This window comes from Harpia harpyja, chromosome 3, assembly GCF_026419915.1.
Source record: "Harpia harpyja isolate bHarHar1 chromosome 3, bHarHar1 primary haplotype, whole genome shotgun sequence".
Taxonomy (NCBI): domain Eukaryota; kingdom Metazoa; phylum Chordata; class Aves; order Accipitriformes; family Accipitridae; genus Harpia; species Harpia harpyja.
The window spans coordinates 41,712,054-41,731,365 of record NC_068942.1 but is presented as its reverse complement, the minus strand read 5'-3'; the positions used below and the strand labels follow the sequence as shown (position 1 = coordinate 41,731,365).

Here is a 19,312-nt window from a genome sequence, read left to right as displayed (position 1 = left end):
TGGTATATGCAAACTCCTACATGCAGTGTGGTAAGGTGAAGGTGCTTGCAGTGGAAACATGTCCTTGCCTGGACAAAACACGAATTCTGTATCTGCTAAAGAAACATGAAAATTAAACGTTGCATTGGTTCAAATATGAACATTAAGTCAAGAATTATGGGCTAAGAACACTTGCAGGCTGTTTTCTGCAGAAATAACCACCTGTAAAATTGTCAGCAAAGACAACATTCAGACTGTCATCTTCATGTTTTCCAGGTAACAAATCAGTCAGGTGAGCTTGTTTGGGAAACTTGTGATGCCAATGATTCAGCTACCGGCAAGCTCAGAAAAAACATAATCTGTGTACTTCTATATGTTTTCTTCGATGGCTGAAAATACCATTGATTTTCCAAACAAATTCTAAGACTATAGAGAAAACTCTGTGGCTGCAGGATATAGGCCATCGGCATTATTTGCAGGAGGAAACGGCAGTGGTTTAGGGTGGTTCTGCGTGGAGCGCAAAGGCAAAGTGCTCTCTGATGCTGCTTCCTGCAGCCCAGGCTCACTGACCGACCGTATCAGCCATGGCCAGGTCTCATAGAGAATAGAAAAGAAGAACTGAGGAACAGGTGCAAGTGAAAATGGGGCGCGGGTGAGAAGGAGCTAAAAATTATCGGCAAAATGTTACTAACAAACACTCAAAGCAGAAAGGTTAGCAGTTTCACCTCTGTTACGTCCCTGAAAACAAACTTGACTGGACAGTTTCCTGCTGACTTACAGACAAGCACAACAGTAACACTAGCTGTGAGTATACACCAAGATGTCAATCTGCCTCCGTTCTGCTCATACCTCTTTGGGCACCTTAAGGAGAAACAAAGAGAAGAAACAGTCAGAGCTACTAGGTGAGTCCACTTGTTTCTAGATCATACAGAAGGGTGTTCACATAGATTTCTGGGGGCACAGCCAGTAATTAAAATGCCCCAAGTTAGAGAAATATTCTAAGCAATTTCTCTCTTCCTTTCTAGATTTCTTGGGATCTACATGAGGTCCACTAAGATCTGAACTAAATATGTTTGTGCAAGGGACTGAGTAAATTGACTTCTTCACGAAGTCGATAGCAGGGACAGAGATTAATTGCTACATATGCATCTTGGATGTCTGTTTCCTTTTTTACACTATTCTGCCAATGAAATGTTTAGTTTCAGCAAGGATGAAAGGGAGAGTAAAGAATGTATAGGAAAGAATATGTTAAAATCTGGCATTAAGTCACTATAAAAGCCTAAAAAGTGTGTTACTTATAGACGGAGTAAACCCTGAGGTTACTACGGTCTGAATGGTTACAAAGCCTTGAATTTCCTTCCTTCCAGGCTTCCTCTGAGTCCCTTGTAAAGTAAAAATTGCAATTCATGTGATCAGGCTGAATGATTCAGTGACTTTCTTGGTAAATGCATATTGTCAGGATTTGTGACCATAGTGCGAAGAATGAAGGCTAGAGCTGGTACCTCGTAGATGGCAAAGCCAATGGTGTACAGGTTGGCTCCCAGCTTGCGTTCTTTCCTCCTATTTTTCTGCATCAGTGCGACGAGGAAGCTGCAGACGACCTGTTCATCCTCAGGATCATCATCTTCCTCCAGGAGCTTCAAGCGATACTGGGGATTGGTCCAAAATGTATCTGTGAAATCCCACCAACAACCCAAAGCAAACATGTAAAGCTTTTGTTTTCTAACAATACTCATGATCAGAGACAACTTTTAAGTTCCCTGCCTGTGGCTCCTAAGGAAAAGGTTAAAATTGGGCTAATACGTATGTATTTTTTTTGTTATGGGTTTTACATAATTCTAACAAAACTGCACAGCAAAGGAGCATATAAAATGAAGAACTGGCATCTGACAAACTTCTGAAGCACCTAAAACTGTCAGAAAGTGGATTTTGCAAGTGAAATCTAACTGTTAGAGTGAAATTGATCTCTTTAATCTTACTTGGGGTGAAGTATTTGAACAATGATTTATCTTTGGCAGGCCTGCCTTTTGGGCTTATGAGGTGCTGTCACAAACATAGTGACAGAAGGCTTCCAGCTACAAAATTGCGTGCCTCGTCCACTGAGGAAGCAAAGCTTTTCCTATGGCTGAGCACTGATTGGGCTGTGGTACAACTTCGCCTGTGGGATCTAACACGGTCCCCATCAAAGAGGCTGTATCTCTCAAGACCCATTGCTCACCTGGATAATTGCGGCAACCCCCAGCTGAGCAGCCTCTCACCCAGCGCCCTTCGTTGACTGACACAGTCCAGGTCTGGAGTTTATCGGCTTCCAGAGTATCAGGTGTGAGGTTACAGATCTCGAGTTTTGTGAAGTGCCTCATGAAATCCTCAAATGATATCCTGGAGGAATTGAGGGCAAACTGAGCCCAAATGGATTTACATGGTGGGTGGTTTTCTGAAAGATCCTGGTGGGGTGGAGGAGGGTGACCAACGATACTGCCACAATTAGGGCAAGTTTGCAGTGGGAGCGCCATGATTTCCTAATGCATTTGGCCTGCTGGTTGGTCAATTTACGCAGCTACAGCTCCAAACTGGGGGAAACTGGGCTGAGAGGATGGTACGTAGGAAGGGTGATGGAGTGCTCGTGGAAGTGTAGCATAATTAGGACTCTGCTGGTGGCACTCAATAAACCCTGGTGGGAGAATGAGGAGATTGCAGAGCAGGGCTTATTGGGAATATGAAGGGGAACAGGGATTACTGCAATGGTTTTAGCAGATTTAAGTAGTGCAGTGTGATTCATTTTTTTCTATGGATGCTTATCTACTAGAGAAGCACAGGCTTTTGACCGACATTCTCACCAGAACTCCCCATCCTCCGCAATCTTGTGCTGCAGGCGGATTTTCTCTTCTTTGTTAATGAAGTTCCACTCCTCTGACCTTCAAAGGAGTAAACAAGTTAGATTACGATTTGCAATACAGTTTCCATTAAAATTTCTACTCTTTACTGTAAGCCTCATAGAATGGAAAGTCAAAGAGTCATCTTGCTACGTTCATAGAATTTTTCCTTTGTGAGCTTTGCAGCCATTTGTTCTCATTGCTACCCTCCTTTCCACATGCCCAAATAAAAAAGCAATTGCCCTACTTGTCTCTGCCTTCTCTTCAGACTTCCTCTTAGCAGCTCTCAAAAATCTGCTGAACTGTGTTAATTTTATTTAGCTTGAAGAAAAAAGTGTTTGCAGACTCTCATTGCTGGAGTAGCTATTGAAATTCCTTTTAGTAAAACCTAATGAGAAGCTTTATCCAAACTCGTTCATGTACTGACATCTTGTTTCGTCCAGTTCTTTTGTAATTTAAAAGATTTTTCTACTGTCACATCTTGTTTTGAAAATGGACATTGCTGAACTTGCTAGACAGTAAAATCAGATTGACTATGCCATGAGACTTGGCTCTCTCTTCATTTCCATTGAGTAAAGCCCCTCTTAACACCTCTTTTAGGTGCTCTTCTTTTTACAGCTTCAGCTAAGCACTCAACTATGATCAACTTCAAAGTGCATGAGTCAAAATGACAGCAAAGACAATTCAGATACCTCATCATTAAAGGTTAGGGTCATGCACAAGCTGCATAAGGGCAAATAAAGCTGCAAATTTTTTTTTTTTTTCCAAATCAGGTGAAGCTCTGTTTTACTCACTTGTCACTCCAAGGTCCGTTCCATTCCACCTGCCCCCAGGGGTTTCTCAGCCTCACCAGACGTATTTTTTCCCCTTTAAATGTTGTCTAATTGAAAAAGAATGCAACAAGAATAGACTGAGGGTAGGTTCAAAAGGAAAAGCTCTGCCTGTCAAATAGCTGATACCAGCTCCTACCATGATGGTGCTTTCCTGGGCCATGGCCCGGCCTGACCTGCCTGGGGTGAGTGCTGGAAGGCTGTCACACCAGAAGGTGGCCGCCTGTGGTCACATTTGCCCAAGCAGTGGAATTTCCCCAGAAAGCCAAAACTTGGACAGGTTTGTTTCTCCACAAGGCTTTCATTTATTTAAGTATAGATGTTGTTTCCTGAGCTTATAATTTGTTTTGCTTTTTTCTTCCCTCATAGCTTTGCTGACATGCATGGTGCTAGGTGAGTGTAGACCACAGCTGGAGGGAAGGGACTGTACGTACCTCTTCCACGGCCGTGACAGAGTAGGCATGACCTTTGACGAGCCCGCAAGACATCCGGGTTTCATACTGCATTGGCATTATGGTCTGTTAGACACAAGATAAAAACTTGTAAGAGTCATGCAAAGCTCAGCCATCTGCTCTAAGGCAGGTAGTGCCACCCTGGGCTTTTGGAGGGAGGGTGACACCATTCAGGTGACAGCGTTTTTTGTCTTGTTCTCTTCTTTGCGTTCGCCAAGGTGGGCAAGCTTAGTGCCCACAGAATTAATGTTGTTGGTTAGAAAGGAGTGAAGCATGAACTAAAAAAGGAAAAAGTTAGTAATATCAATTGGAAAGGACATTTTGTGATTTACTTTTTCCCTTTGTGTAGGTTACTGCTTTTTGCACTTGGAACATGCTAGTATATAGCGTACTTAATCAAAATAATTAGATTTTCTACTTTAGGACAATTCAGCCCTTTCTGGGATAGTATGTTCTTGTATGGCTCAGTAAGGTTATTACATTAACTGGAAACATCAGAGCAGATCAACACCTAGAAGAATACTTTCATCTTTACACATGGCTGCTACCTTACCACAATGACATTAAACCACCCTGTATTTAATACACTGTTCCTACTAACTTAGACTATGTTTTTTTAAATTAATTTCCTGTACGTTTTATTCCATTATTGTTAAAATCCTCATGATTGAAATTTTTTCCAACTGACATTCAGGAAGGGTGTAGCTTTCTTCAGCAATCTGTTGCTCAGGCCTAAGTCTTGGTAAGCAACTGTTAGTGTGACTGATAGATTTTTATTTGCAGATCTCAGGATGCTGTTTATCTGGGAGATAAAGAATTGAGAGCAAGGTGGCAGGTGCACACAGTCCACTGTACTTGTAAGAGAGATCACAGAGATCAGTGGAAGGGAAGGCTCTGCTACGCGCACATGGACCATGTGCGAAACTTCCCCTCCTCCGTTATGTCTGTTATTGAGAGATGACTGCAAGGCCCTGCCAGTAACTCTGCTATCCCTTCTTGACACATTTGAGGTTGTGAGAGAGGCAGGGCTAGAAACAGAGAATTAGTAAGGTCGCACAGTTAGATTCTCAGCTTGCACAGGGAGGATCTCATCCAAATATTGCCTGGCTGTTGCAATTATTTTCCATTATTTCCCTTCTGCTCCTGTTTCTTTTTTTTTTTTTTTTCTTGCTCCTGTTTCCATACTTTTTATGCCTATAACCTCATATCTTTTTAATCTTTTCTTCATTTCTACTCATATTGTTGCTATCATTACTTATCAGAACCCCTTTGTCTTTTTTCTATTTAAAAACACTAACTTCTGCTGGTGCCCTGGGTCGCTTTTCTGAAGTGCCTTTGAAGCCTGCACTATCTGCCTCTTTCCATCAAGAGTCATGATTTCTTTTCTAGTGATGGCTTAGGAGTGTGTAATAACCAGCAGCACAATGGCTGCTGGGGCAGCAACTATAGAAAGAGAGAAACCTTCTTTCCGTAAACAGTCACTGGGGAGGAAATTCCCCCCAAAACATGGATGATTTGGGCAGCCATGCTTGCAAAACAAGACAGTCATACTGGGCTTTCCCAAAGAATTACCCATTTCAGTCTTCTAGGAAGACTAAATATGGATGTCAAAAGAGGAAAAATCAGCTCTTTCTGCTGCAAATGCAGAAGACAGTTTGCACAACCAAAAGTTTTAGATTATGTAATTGTGGAGGGTTTTTTGTTTTTTTTTTTCCTCTGTAAAGCAAGATATGTAATTTCATTGTCATGGAAATGCAGCTCTCTAAAGGGCAGTGTATGACAGCTGCCTGACAGAGAGAAGGAAGAGGCAATGTGTCCCTCTACAGATTTGAAAGCTTTTAAGCTTACCAATATGGGATTTTTCTCAAATGGTTTTAACATACCTCTCTTTATTTTGCTAGATACGTAGGTATGCTGGAGTTACTTTGTATTTCATCACACTTGTAAAACTCAACATGTTTTTCCGTTTCCTTGTTAGGCATTTTAAATGAGGATCTCAATGGCAGTATCAGCGAAGCCCTCTAGTGTCAGTCACTGTGTTTGAAAGCACTGTAGTCTTTTAACACATATGTCAAACAGCATCCATAAGAACAAGTCTTTAGTGTTGGGATAATTCAGTGAAGCCAAATAAGGATTTAAAAGCATGGGTGATACGTTTCTCTAACTGTCTGGAAATAAAAGCGCTCTGAAGTCAACCACTTCTGGAGACATACGAACCCAGGCTGGCCTCTCATCCGTCCCCTGGTAGTCTACAGTGGAGTGAGTCATCTGTGCGTTTTCTAGATTCTTCACCATTCGAGCAATCAGTTCCCCAATGTCGCTCCAAGGAGCTGATCCGTAGGAAAAGCCTAGGTTATCCTGGTACAGAGAAGGGGAGAAAAGTATCATGCAGAAAGATGAGGCAGGGAGAGGGAAGAGAAATGATACAAGAAAGATGAGTGGTAAAAGATAACTTTTCTTCTCCCTCATTGTGTCCATACTTATCTACAGTGGTTGATAGCACCGGTTGTCCTCTTGCTTTTAGTGCAACTTCATACTCCATAATGGTTATTGAAATGAATTTTTTTGCTTTTAAATTTACCATGATGAATGAAGAAAATCTGACGCTATGTTGGCAATCAAAGGGTGAATTTCCTACGTGTTTGCACACTTAGTCTTTGACACGAAGATTTGTGTCTTAACAGAGTTGCAGCAGCTGCAGCAGCCCCATATTAACTTCATTTTACTGGGCGAGGGCACTGGGGGGTGCCGGTTTTGCTGATTGCACTCCTTCTCTCCACCTCTGTGTTCTGCTTCTGTCCATTTCCCTTTTGGTGCTTGCTATTTGCTAATGGGTGGTGTCTAGTGGAGATTACTCCATCTCCTAGAAATGGATGTTTGCTATGGGGGCTAAACCAAGCAGTTCCAAAAGGTGGCATATATTTGATTATGGATGGAGAGGTCCCTCTCCTCTGCCATTTCTTACGGCTCATCTGTAAAGTTCATATGGACTCACATCAATGGAGCTGGCCATGAGGGATCCTCTGTCAATGGCATGTTTCATGATTTTATAGATATCCTTAGGGGCATCCTTTATCTCATAGAACTCTGTGACTCCTCCAGTGAAGTCCTCCATGGCTTCGGTGGTGTTGCCTCCTTTCAAAGCTTCGTATGACCCATGGAGTCTTGAAAAGAGAAAAGAAGAAGATTCTCTTTTACACAGATAAAGATACCTACCTATGTTTTTACATCTATCTTGTGCGTGTATGAATATAGGTATGTAAACACACATACTAAAAAAACCCACAAACCATCTGTTTGGTAAACCACAAATTAAAAGTTTTAAAACATGCCACCTGCACACATCAAAAAAAAAAAAAAAAGTTGAGAATCAAATATAGACCTCTGAATGAGTAGCAAAACCCCCTAGAAAATATGCTTTACCCCATCCCCAATTCTGAGGCATGAGATTCTATGGGGAAAGGCACTGGTATGTTCAGAGCCTCTCTATGTGCTCATTGTAAGTCCTGTACGTGGTGGTTTAACCACGTCCCCAGCCAAAGCCTCAGTGGGGAGCCTGGCACGGTCCAGCAGGTTGTTTTACTTTGCATAGGCCTTTTCCAGGAGGGCACTCCAGAACTCGTTGCGCTGGGAGGACTTGGTAAAGACCAGCTGGTTGTTGTACGTTGGTAAGCAGTCATCGATGATGACGTCCACCCAGTCTCCATAGCGCCAGAACTGAATAAAGGCAAACAGAAAAAAACCCCTGGGTTGACTCGGTGCAGGGAGGGGGAGCCTGGCTGAAAAGCCAGGCTAAGAGAGCAGAAATGTGGAAATCAACTGCTTCCTAATGTGGCAAAAAGTGATGGCCATTGGGAGGGAGGCAGCTGTACTGAATTCCCCTGGGCAATGCGTGCAGGACAGTGAGAGGTCCCTTAGGAGAGCCAAGGGAAATGCGGAAAGCAGTCAATCTTCTCTGAATAAGTGGTTCTTCAATAACTTGTTTTCGACTTGTTTTGTGGGCCTGAAAACAGATGCTCTTGCCAACTACCCGTGTGTCTGTGCTGGGTAGCATTGCATCTGAGCAGCGAGGCAGGACCAGGCCCCTGTTGCTATTCCTTATGTGCAGGACACAGCGATCTGCAAATGCTTCCTTAGTGGGTTAATGCTCCCTAATTGCCTGTATGGGCTGGCCCTTCTGTGATTGCCCTATTGGAAGAGTTTGGGGTGAGGCAATTCAATCCCTCTTCCTTCCCTGCTGTCGCTCACACTTCCAAAGGGTGGAGGAGCAAGAGGGAAGAGCGTGCCGAGAGCTGAGCTTTCTCTTGGCTAAATACAGTTACATCTGCTTCCTGCTAGATGAAGGGACTCACCTGGAAGTGAAAGATGCCAGCATAGTTTTGTATGAAGGACTGGTCATGAGGTATGACTCTACAGAGTAGTTTTTTATTCAGCGTGAGGCAAGCAATGGCAGCCAGGAACCAGCAGTCACCTGTAAACAAGCAGAAGCAGCAGACAGAATGAAGGAACAGAGCAACTAGCATCAAAGGGAAGACCTGAGATACTGCAAAGTGACACGTTAATTCTCAGTAGAGCATGCCATTGCCTTTCAGGAGAGGGCTCTTCTCCATGTGCTCTGCAGTACTTTAGCACTTTATTTATTTGTGCTCTGGAAATGCTCACTGGCATCATTCATGGCTAGGTACGTGCCTGTTAAATAGATGCTGTTTACTGTAATTTAGAAAAAGCCTACAATCTGACGAGCACTGTTATCTCTGTTAAGATTTCCCTGTCCCATGTGAATGCCTGTCTGACTTCCCTCATTAGTTCCCCTTCCAAGCTTAGGACAGAGACCAGCTGAGAGAGAACTCTCTGGCAGGTGGAGCTCTGTATAGCTGAGGTTCAGTCTCTCATTTTCATTTGCTGCTCTCAAGATAACCCGCTGTCCCAATCATCATTCTGTGGGGCCTCTTTCCTGCTTCATTGCTCTGACATGTTTTCCTCATTTTGAATCTGTGTCTGCGCTGTTGTAAACACTGTCCCCTTCTTTAGTGCTTTTCAGTTCCTCCTTCAGACTCTTGCACAAGTTTGCTGCCACTGTGGAAGCTTTGGGAAAGTGACCTTCTCCCATAGTACTTCTGTGTTCAGCAAAGGATGCCTCAGCCCTTAATTAAAACCTCCCAGCTGCTACTGTAAGAGATGTTATTGGGTAAGCTTGCCTGAGTAGTGTGTATTAGTGAGGTGAGATAATTATATGAGGTAGTAAAAACTAAACCTGATTGCAGGGAGCTGTAAAAGAAATTTATTAAACTGGTGGAGTGATAAAACATATAGAAATACATATATGTATATATTTTGGAAAGTCGACTGTATACGTCTAGCAGTATATTCTAAGTTACCTATTTCCCCTTAGGAAGGATGTGGGGTCCACTGTGAGTTTTCTAAACTATCCAATGTTCAGCAGTAGTCAAAAAGGTAAAAAATGCTATGAGTAGTTGGGGAAGGAATGCAAGACAAAAGAGAGAACATATTATGCACATAAATTCATTCATGTCCACACCTTGGCAACTGTGAAATTCTGGTCACCTCAAAAAGAAAGGCAGTTTTAAATAAAATAAATGAAAGAAAAAGTACTGGGAAGGTGATGAGGACACTCACAAGCACAGAATAACACTTAAATGAAAAGATTAACATACATTAGGATGTATCAGCTTAGGAAAAAGAATCACATGAGAAGTTATAAAACCATGAAAGACATGGGAAAGCTGAGAGGGGAATGACTTCACAAAGCAGTGCAGGTGAGTGCCGCGTGGACAACTGTTGCAGAGGCATCACTTGTACCTAAGTAGCGGCTCTATAAATCAAAGTATCTTTGAGCATCTGTGCTTAAGGTCTTCAATATAGGGGTAGTCCTTGAGTACAAGGCACACTTAGCTGGAGGCCTTCAGAAGCTCCTGTATGGAAATAACAGGACTAAATACCTGAAAAAATACAACAGTAGCTGATTAGATTTTTCTCTCAGTCAAATAACTCCTTCTCTTTATCTTTTATTCTTGTCTTAACTAATTTTGTCTCGCCTCAAAGCCTGAAAGAAAGGTCAAACTGTGTTTTGTAACACACTCATGATATTAGTTCATGAAAATCAAAACACCCTGCAAAGCATCTTTCACTTACAGTTCTTCCCTAGATTGCTACTAGGCAGATATCAGTAATCTGCTATAGAGAGAGGGAATCAGTAGATGTGTAGTGGTATACTGAGACAGAGGACTTAAAATGTCTCCTTGGAAGCAAAAGAAAATTAAGTGAGAGCTAAACTATGATGCAGACTTTTTAAAGTGCAGAGGTGAAATAAGAATTTCATACCTAATTCTCCTTGGCAGATATCTGTTCTGTTGGCTCCACCGATAATAAACCGTGGATTCTCACAGATTTCCTGCAAAATATAAAAAGATGGATGAGCAGGAGAAGCATGCATTATGATGCCTGTTTGCCACAGAAATAAAGGCTGGTTTAGAACAATGTTTTCCTGTAGGATAGTTTGTGGATATCAAAATCTCTTGCAGAGTTTTCAGCTGCAGAGTTTCACTACGAAAATGTTTTGGAATCTGGATGTTCCAGACTTCCAGCCAGAGTTTTCTCCATGTATCTACAGGGTCTAATAGCTAGCCTGGGGGACTTCCTCTGTATGAGGTGCAAACACATTAAAATGAGAAGAATAGGGAAAAATATTTTTCTATACCACAATGAAAAAAACCCAAACCACTGGAGGTGACAGGAGAACAGGTAGGTGGAAAGAACATCAGGGGACCAGATTAAAGTCTTTAAAAATGACTGCAAGTTTAAGGTGTCCAATCTCCAATAACTAATATGCTGGGGTATTAATAGGGTTGAAGAATGCATTCCATTAGGAATGAACCCAAGTAAAACCCCTCCTTAAAATTTGCCCAGGATCAGATGTTTAATACTCAGGAATAATCAATTGCTGGTTAAGAGATTTTACTCTTCTCCTCATGTCGCAGTATTTAACTGCCAATGCTGCATTCAGAAATGTATACAGGCATCATCTGTCTCTGAGGACAGGGAGGTCTTCTTTTGTCCTGCATTTAGGACAATGTACTGGGTTTCTCAGTATTTATACTAGTACAGAATGGGCACAAGATGCTGTACAGGCATAAATAATTAAGGAATTGCTGTAGGGAGGGAAGGACTACGTAGGAACTATGAGCAAATGAGGTGGGACTATTGCAGGGTTACACAGAACCTTTTCTATATGGGACAAAGAACTGTGGGGTATAGGAAAGCCGAGGGAAGAAGTAGGTACAACCTGTCCTACAGAGACAAAAAAAGGCTCTGCTTTATGCCACCTCTCATACTTAAATACTTGGTGTGGTGAAGAAAAAGAAGATGCTTAACTTTTGGACCCATCTCTTGTGAGGGTGAGGAAAGAAAGATATTGCAACTTGAGGACCACTTCCCTGAGCAGCTGCAAAGGTGGAAGAAGACAAAGTATAGTCCAAGAACCCCATCTGCTGGAAGATGGCAGAGCTGGAGTGGGAAGGAGAAAGAAGAAACAACTTGCAATTGCTTGTGTGGCAGTACAGGCAGCTGATGCTGCCTCTGTGGTCTAAAGTTCTTTTCCATGCCTTCAGGGTAGCCCTGGATTTTCCCAGACTCGTGTTTCAGGTCTAGTAGTTTCACTTGGCTTGAGCCCACTTTTTTGCTCCCTCACAGTAATCAGAAGAGTTGCTTTGATGTAAGTATTTGGATTAGTCATATAGTCAGATAGAGAGACCAGCTTCCAGCTCCCCCCGGCAGTCACCTTATTCTCTTCGAGGGAGGGAGTGGAGGATTTGACTTGTTATTTTGGGCCTCGGTCAGCTGTCCTGGGGTCCGGTTCTGTCAAGGCAGCTGTTTGAGATGCCTTCACGCTTTTTTCCACCCATTTGCTTTGTTGAAAATATTCCTCCTCACATTGCTGTGGTGCTCTCCTGAAAACTAGCTGTGAGATGCCAGGCTTTTTGATTGCTTTCTTTCAACCTTTATTACTGTATTTTAGCTTGATCCTGCTCCTATTGAAGTAACGAGCTTGAAATCCAGCATGCTGTGTTTTAGACAAAGGTAGTTAGATGGCACCTAAGTGTTTCCAAATATTAAATGTACAGTGATGATTGTTCCTCAGAGCAATTTATTGCATCTTGGGCTCGTTTGCTTTGAAGGATGGTTGGTAAAGGAATGCAAAGGAGGGAATCACACAATTGTCATATGGACTGATTTAGCTATGAGAGAAGTGCTTTTCTTGCATTTCTTTACGGTGGCTGGGTGTGTTTAGTACACTGTGGATATGCTTTTAATATTGTATTACTCTAGCTCATCTCCAGCTGTGCTAGCTGTGCTGAGCACAGCTGAAGTTAGAGGGAAAGGTTTCAAGGTCTTCCAAGGCTGATGAGAAGTACTCAGTCAGCAGAGCGAGATGACCTGGTCTTCAAGATGCTGGTGGCAGGTCTGTCCTTCCACTCTTCCTGGCTGAGCAAGGGATTGCTCTTCATCTCTTGGGTCAAGTTATCACAGAGAATCCCAATAGACTGCACTTCACGGATACAATTATTCATCTAGAAAGAGTCACCTCTGATCTGAGTGCCTGTCGTGGCTTAACACCAGCCAGCAATTGAGCACCGCTCAGCTGCTCGCTCACTCCCTGGCCCACCCCCACCCCCCAGTGGGATGGGGGAGAAGTCGGGGAAAGAAAAGTAAAACTCGTGGGTTGAGATAAAGACAGTTTAATAGGAGAGAAAAGGAAGGGAAAATAATAACAATAATAATAGAATATACAAAACAAGTGATGCACAATACAATTGCTCACCACCTGCTGGCTGATGCCCAGCCAAGCCCCGAGCCGTGGTGCCCCCTGACCAACTCCCCCCAGATTATATACTGGGCATGACATAGTAAGTATGGGACACCCCTTTGGTCAGTCGGGGTCAGCTGTCCTGGCTGTGTCCCCTCCCAGTTTCTTGTGCGCTCGCAGCCTCCACTGGCAGGGCAGTATGAGAAGCTGAGAAGTCCTTGACTTAGTCTAAACACTGCTTAGCAACAACTAAAACATGGTCAGTGTGTTATCAACATTATTCTCATCCTAAATCCAAAACACAGCGCTATACCAGCTGCGAAGAAGAAAATTAACTTTATTCCAGCCAAAACCAGGACAGTGCCTTAGACTGCCTTGGTACTATCCAAAGGACCTTTGTGTTCACTGGGTTGATTCAGTTTGGACTGTAATTTCATTACAAAGGGTCCAAGTTACAGCAAGGGAGATGGAATCCTAGGAAAAAAAACATTAGTAGTGCATGCTGCTTTCTGGGCAGAGGGTACTTATGAGTCGGTTGGAAGGGAGCACTGGAAAATGCAAAGGCAGCATGCAACTAAAAATGGCATTTGACCTTTGTTGTATTTTCATTAGCTTTTCTTCTGTGTCAGGAAAAATCCTCCGGTCAGCCTATACTGTTGCAGCAAAAGGCATTCATTCCTTTAAAATAAACTATGGCATGCTAAGTAAATTCCCTAAACTGATCCTATCAAGTAGAGGAAGCATCTTCTTTGGCCTGCCTAAGACAATTTGTAGCCTCATGCTTCTTCTCCCTTGGCCTCTCACGGTCTAGACCATGCTATTAAATGGCTGTGCTGCAGACTTCAAGGCAGAGGTTGATGTTGCCAGGCTGCAAGCTGGTTTTAGAGTTTTCAGAGTTGGATTACCCTCATCTGAAAGTCTTGCCTTGGTGACACTAAATGCCGTCTTTGCTTTGTGGTACTGCCTGCAGAGGCGCATATTTTGCGATTACTAAATTCAAATAGCTTCACACCTGTCCAGCAGATGATCTGACTAGATTTCATTCTAAGCAAAATCCACTAGTCTGCTGACTTGATTTTATTTGTATTTGTTATGAAAAGAAAGCTATTTCTGCTGATTTTTCTTGGCTATGGAGAGGATCACCCTAGGGAAGTTGCCGAATCTGATGGTTAATGCTGTGACCTCCTGGCTGTGAGCAAGGAGAATGACAGTGGTGCATTTGAAAGCACAGTGTCACAGCAGAGCCTTCCTGTTAAATGTCCTAGTGTCATTAGATCCAAACAGGACTGCAACAGGACCTTTCAATACTCTGCATTATGTTATAATACAGACCTTTTCTCCACCCTCAGATATCAACGACCTCGTCCCTGCTCTCTGCTGAGAGAAGCTCCCGCAGGCAGCATAGGTGTGAGAGGCTGAGGCTGTCAAGAAAGCTGAGCACAGCCTGTCACTGAGCTGGATACAACCTGGTGCAGGTGAGAACAGCTCTCTGGGCTTCTCTTACCTTCCATGGGCGAGCGAATGATTTAATATTATGCATTAACTGAGAGGGATTTTATTTCCCTTCTATGTACCTAAACCATGCTCATGCATATTCTGAACAGAAACACTGGATGGATCCTGCAGCTTTTGCTCTGGGAAACTTGCAGGGCTGTCACTTGGCTTTTGCCCGAATTGAGCATTAGGAGGTCTGCTCTGTGCATTCATATCGTGGCATGGCAGTCACTAGCTGGGTAGAATTACAGGGGCCTTCTCGCCACCCCCATGCCAAGGCTCGCAGCTGTCCTTCTGTCGGTAAGGCACAAGACCAACCCTTGTGCCCTTGCAGCAGCAGAGGCCAGTCATTTTGGGAGGTGGCAGGGGAGTACCTGACCTCTGGGTAGCCCCGACTGCAAAGAGAAGAGCCTGTAGGGCCAGATGCACGAGAGCGCGGGGTAGCTCTGGGGCTGGGATGCTGGGCACCTCTCACCACCTCAGTAATGAATTGCAGGAGCCTCGAGGAAAAGGTCGAGCCACAGCACGGCCATCGCCAGGGGAAGCGGAGAGAGCCCAGGTCCCGGCAGCCCACGCGTGGGAGGGGGACCTGCCCATGCTGGGCTCAGCGGGCGCCTCGGCTCAGAGCCGGGGATTGGGGGAGCGTCAGCCATGCGTCTGACTTGCTGTGGTGTCCTCGTAAATCCCAGGCGCGAAAGCAGACTCATAGCCTTTCCCTATGTCAGCACAGTATGCTGAGAGCTACAGCGAAGAAGCGCTGTTCAGCTGAGGAATGGCACCGTCGTCAGCGCTTGGTTATAGGGTTGGGAACCGGCAAACACGTGCCCTTTAGATTAACTTTGTGATTCCTCAAATAATACTTGGAGCTTCCGGAAAAACTTGCACTCAACAATCCCACGTGGATTCGTGTCATTGCAAATAATGCTCATTAAGGCCAGCATTAATCTTTCATGTATATTACATTCTCATACATTAATCTCATGTGGCGGGGCTAGAGCTTGGGTACAAATGGATCAGGTGGCATGACTAAGGGGACTCGGGAAGCCAGAGGCAGTGAGGAACAGGTTGCCTATTTATTTCACAGCTCTTTGTTTTAATGAGATCTTACAGCACATTGATCACTTGTTTATTTGCTATTTCTGGGGGTATGTGGCATATACAATATGCTATAGAAATTGGGGAAAGGATCTAGAGTGAAGCCTGTATTAGGATATTCTCTCAGGACTTCTGAACTGTTGGATATTTTGTTTTCTTTTAGAATACATTATCAAGTCTGATTCAATTCAAGCTTGACCTGAATTTCAAAGAAGTGATTAAAAACTATCACTTTATAAGACTATAGTTTATAAGCTAGTTGCTTTCTCTGCCAAAAAAATGCCATTGCAGTTTAGTAAGAACAGAAGTTGTCCGTATCTTTACAGACTATTACAAAACATGGCCTGTGCAGTTGAATCTTTGAATTTGGTACTTCAATGATTGCTTTAATCTCTTAATAAAATACTCTTTAGCCCAGTATTACTACTTTATATTCATTTGAATTTATGATGTTCTGTTAAGGTGTCTGTTGTGGCTATTCATGTATATAATGTTACCAGACAAGTACCAGTACTATATAACTTACAGTTTCAAAGTCCAGTGAAGCAAAGTCCTGGGTCAACCTGAGATAGCATCAATAGATATGGGTCTTTTGCCTCAGCGCCCAAGAGAAGAGTCACTTGGCAATTGTGGTATAGATGACAAGGTAGGGGACACATTATAAAAGCAGAAAGCATTATATGTGAGTCTCTCCTCTTTGGGGACCTGCTGGGCACAGCAGTGACCTGAATTACTGGGTTTGTTTTAAAACAAACACATTTGCAACAGAAGTCTCGTGGTTTAAAGACACAGGCATCGCTACAAATCAGGCCCGGTGTGTCCCCGGCAGGACAGCCATCTGTATCAGGGTCAGGACCGACTGGATCCATGATTCCACAGCATGGCAGTACTGGGCAGGCGCAGACTGCAGCTCTCTGGACCTCCTGCCTCTGCTCTACCTGCAGCTGGCACCGCAGATACATCAGGAGGCTGAACACTTGTGTCAAAAGAACACAGATAGCTTTGGTTTTGATGTTTAGGTTGTATTTTGAGTCTTACATGGTCCCTAGCTTGTTGCTGCTACATGAGTAGTAAGTATATATCTTCCAAACTTACTTCTTAATGAGTGGCTTAAAGAAACATCTTTGGGATAGAGACCCTGAAGTCTGAACCTTCCCAAAACAAAGGCTTGATCTGTGCATACTCAGTAATATTAGATAAGCCTGAGGTTACATTGTGCTTTTTTAAATGTTTTGATGCTTTCTCATCTGCCCACTTGCAGTCTGTCTGCCCCAGGGTGCTGGCACTCATCCACTGTACTGCTGTATTGCTTTCCTCTCTGTAGAAACAGGGGAAATCCCATCCCTTTACGATTGACTTGTGGCTGCATCTAACTCATTCACACACATTTCCAGGGGCTGATGCAGCCCCGGTGATGATGAAGGAATGACAGAGCACATATGCACAGGGCAAAGCAGATGGGGGACTCGCGTTGCTCCCTTCACGTTGCTCGTGTTGTTATTGTGACAGCAGCACGTGGCCTTCCTCTGCATCTCCAACAGCTACCTGCGTGAGCTCCCGGTCTTTCACTGTTCAGTTACGTTCCTGTGGTTAGTTTTATCTATCACCACTGACTTTGCCATTGAAGCACACATTTGGGTGTTGGGGAAGTATGGCAAATCTAGAAGAGGCAGCCAAAACCTGCCAGAGAGGGGCAGCTGGGGAAGCTCCTCAGAACCACGTCCTTGCTGCTGGGCAGAGGACAGCAGGGGCCGAGGCAGTGACCCGGGGGCTGCCTTGCTGGAGGGGAGCAGCTGCCTAGCAGGAACGACAGGGAAAGAGGATAATTCCTCCTGTGGCAGGACAGGGAATCAATTTGGAATGGAGGAATTAGTCCTCTCCCTGTGAGAGACTCAGGGTGTGAAAGAAGAGGAAGGCTGGCTGGGGAATGCTCACAAGACAGGAAAAAGAAATGGGATTAGTAGGCAGGATTGGGTCCTCACTAGTGATTCCAACACCCACATTCATGGTAAGTGGATACTATGCTAAACAACCTTTGCAAGTCGGCTAAGCAATGTTGAGAACAAACAGCTGAATAAAAGCATGTTTCAGACCATAACATGTCCTTTTATTTTCACAGATTACTTTAGCATTCCGCTGTTTTCCTAAAGTTGTAAGTGAAGTAAGGTAGCATTTAAAAATTAAGCGTCAGCAAACCCAATAACTTGTTGCAGAATGAGGAGAATTTTTCTTTGGTAGTTTCAGACAAGAAAATCCCTGGCAAATCATGCAAGAAGAAAATTAAATTCTGTATTCCTTTTTCTACTTATTTCATTCTATCTCTTTTTTTGTTTCATTTTGGTTTATTGTATTTCAGTCATTATGTATGCACTCTCTGAGCTTCCACAGCCCTAGCTAGTTACCTTCCAGGAGAGCTCTAAGGAAATATATTTCCAGCTTATTCCCCAGATCTCCCCCGACACACACTTTCTGCAAAAATGTAAACTCATGGTGAATACTTCAATTTACAGAAAGTAAAAGACACTCAGCAAACATGTTACTCACACGTGGTCTTTTCCATTCGAACTTGATGGGGATTTTCTGGCTATAGAAGAGGGAGGACTCATTCGGCGGGAAATCAGGATCTTCATAGAGAATGTTCTTCTCCAGGCACTTCTTGTGAAGCTCTTCATAGGTCTTCTCCTTTACTTTGATAATGGGCTGGTTGCGACTTATAATGGCAGAATAAATCCCCCCTGTGCCTCCACCTGCACCTTCAGTTGTAGTGCTAATAGTAGCGCTGGGAACTGACCCAGCAGCTGTCTGCTGAGCCACCGCTGCATTTATGGCGGACGGCATGGGAGTCGGGCTTAAAGCAAATGTTGAAAGAAAGCAAGATCTTGCAAACTGGAAGGAAATGCGAGGAAAGAGGAAGTTGCTGTGTAAACCGCTTTTTCTATCCGTTGAAAGTCTCCTAGTCAAATTTGCAAGCAACAAAATCCCATGCTGTTGAGCACGTTGGGCATCCTCTCAAAGGGCAGTATTTTCTCGTCAGAAATCAGAATTTATTCCTTGATGTGGAACAAGATAATCTGTTGGCTAACTCCCGTGCCTGAGTTGTAGTATCTATAGCAAGTGTGTGTGCCTGCTCTGTGCGTATAAGTGTCCAGAAGGGACAAGCTTTAACTGGTGAAATCTAAAAATAACTACAGGCAAAGAGTGAGAGAGAGGGAAAGTGAGAGGGAGGGGGTTAGTGAGATGGTGTCATTCTTCTGTGCAGCTTGTGCCGAGGCCAGTCGTGTTCCTGGGACAGGCTCCATGTGTAGGCTGACTCCTGGTGCAAGTGGCTCATCTTTTCCTTAAGTAGAGAGAACAGTGAAACTGGAAGCTAAACTCCTGCTGGTTTGGGAACGTACTTATGAAGTACTGCCAGCCAATAAACTAGTCCTGACACTCCTGGAGGAACTGTTGTACTTGACTTGTTGTTTCTACCCTTTACTGCAGAAAAGATATATAGAGATTTTTTTACTAGTGGAGGGGATTATCTGAAGACATGCTCTTAGTGGTGAAAAAGGTACTGCGGTCAGGTCAATACCTGCCAGCTGGGTTTGGCTCCTCTAGAGAGCAGCTTGCTAGCACTAAGATCTACCTGGTGATAGCTACCTCCCATGTAAAAGGCACCTTTTCATATAGGGGCAGAAAAGTTTTTATAAGGGGTCCAATGTGGAAACTGGGCAATTCTGTGTGTGTTAGGATATACCAATCTTAGAGGAGACATCTGACTTC

At 43.7% G+C, this 19,312-nt stretch overlaps 1 protein-coding gene across 2 annotated transcripts in view; it reads right to left on the bottom strand.

The window, feature by feature from the left end:
* The window catches only part of CAPN3 (calpain 3), a 30,828-nt gene extending 11,965 nt beyond the window's left edge, over positions 1 to 18,863 (bottom strand). For both annotated transcript variants that reach the window (XM_052782204.1, XM_052782205.1), the window contains exons 1-12: positions 18,092 to 18,863; positions 10,477 to 10,546; positions 8,487 to 8,605; positions 7,718 to 7,851; positions 7,130 to 7,298; positions 6,352 to 6,492; positions 4,117 to 4,200; positions 3,647 to 3,732; positions 2,817 to 2,894; positions 2,198 to 2,358; positions 1,482 to 1,651; positions 829 to 840 (exon numbers count right to left, since the gene is read on the bottom strand). In XM_052782204.1, the coding sequence (XP_052638164.1) occupies positions 829 to 840; positions 1,482 to 1,651; positions 2,198 to 2,358; positions 2,817 to 2,894; positions 3,647 to 3,732; positions 4,117 to 4,200; positions 6,352 to 6,492; positions 7,130 to 7,298; positions 7,718 to 7,851; positions 8,487 to 8,605; positions 10,477 to 10,546; positions 18,092 to 18,385 (1,518 nt within the window). In that variant the 5' untranslated portion in view covers positions 18,386 to 18,863. The remainder of the gene's footprint in view (positions 1 to 828; positions 841 to 1,481; positions 1,652 to 2,197; positions 2,359 to 2,816; positions 2,895 to 3,646; positions 3,733 to 4,116; positions 4,201 to 6,351; positions 6,493 to 7,129; positions 7,299 to 7,717; positions 7,852 to 8,486; positions 8,606 to 10,476; positions 10,547 to 18,091) is intronic.
* Between the last annotated feature and the right edge of the window lie 449 nt (positions 18,864 to 19,312).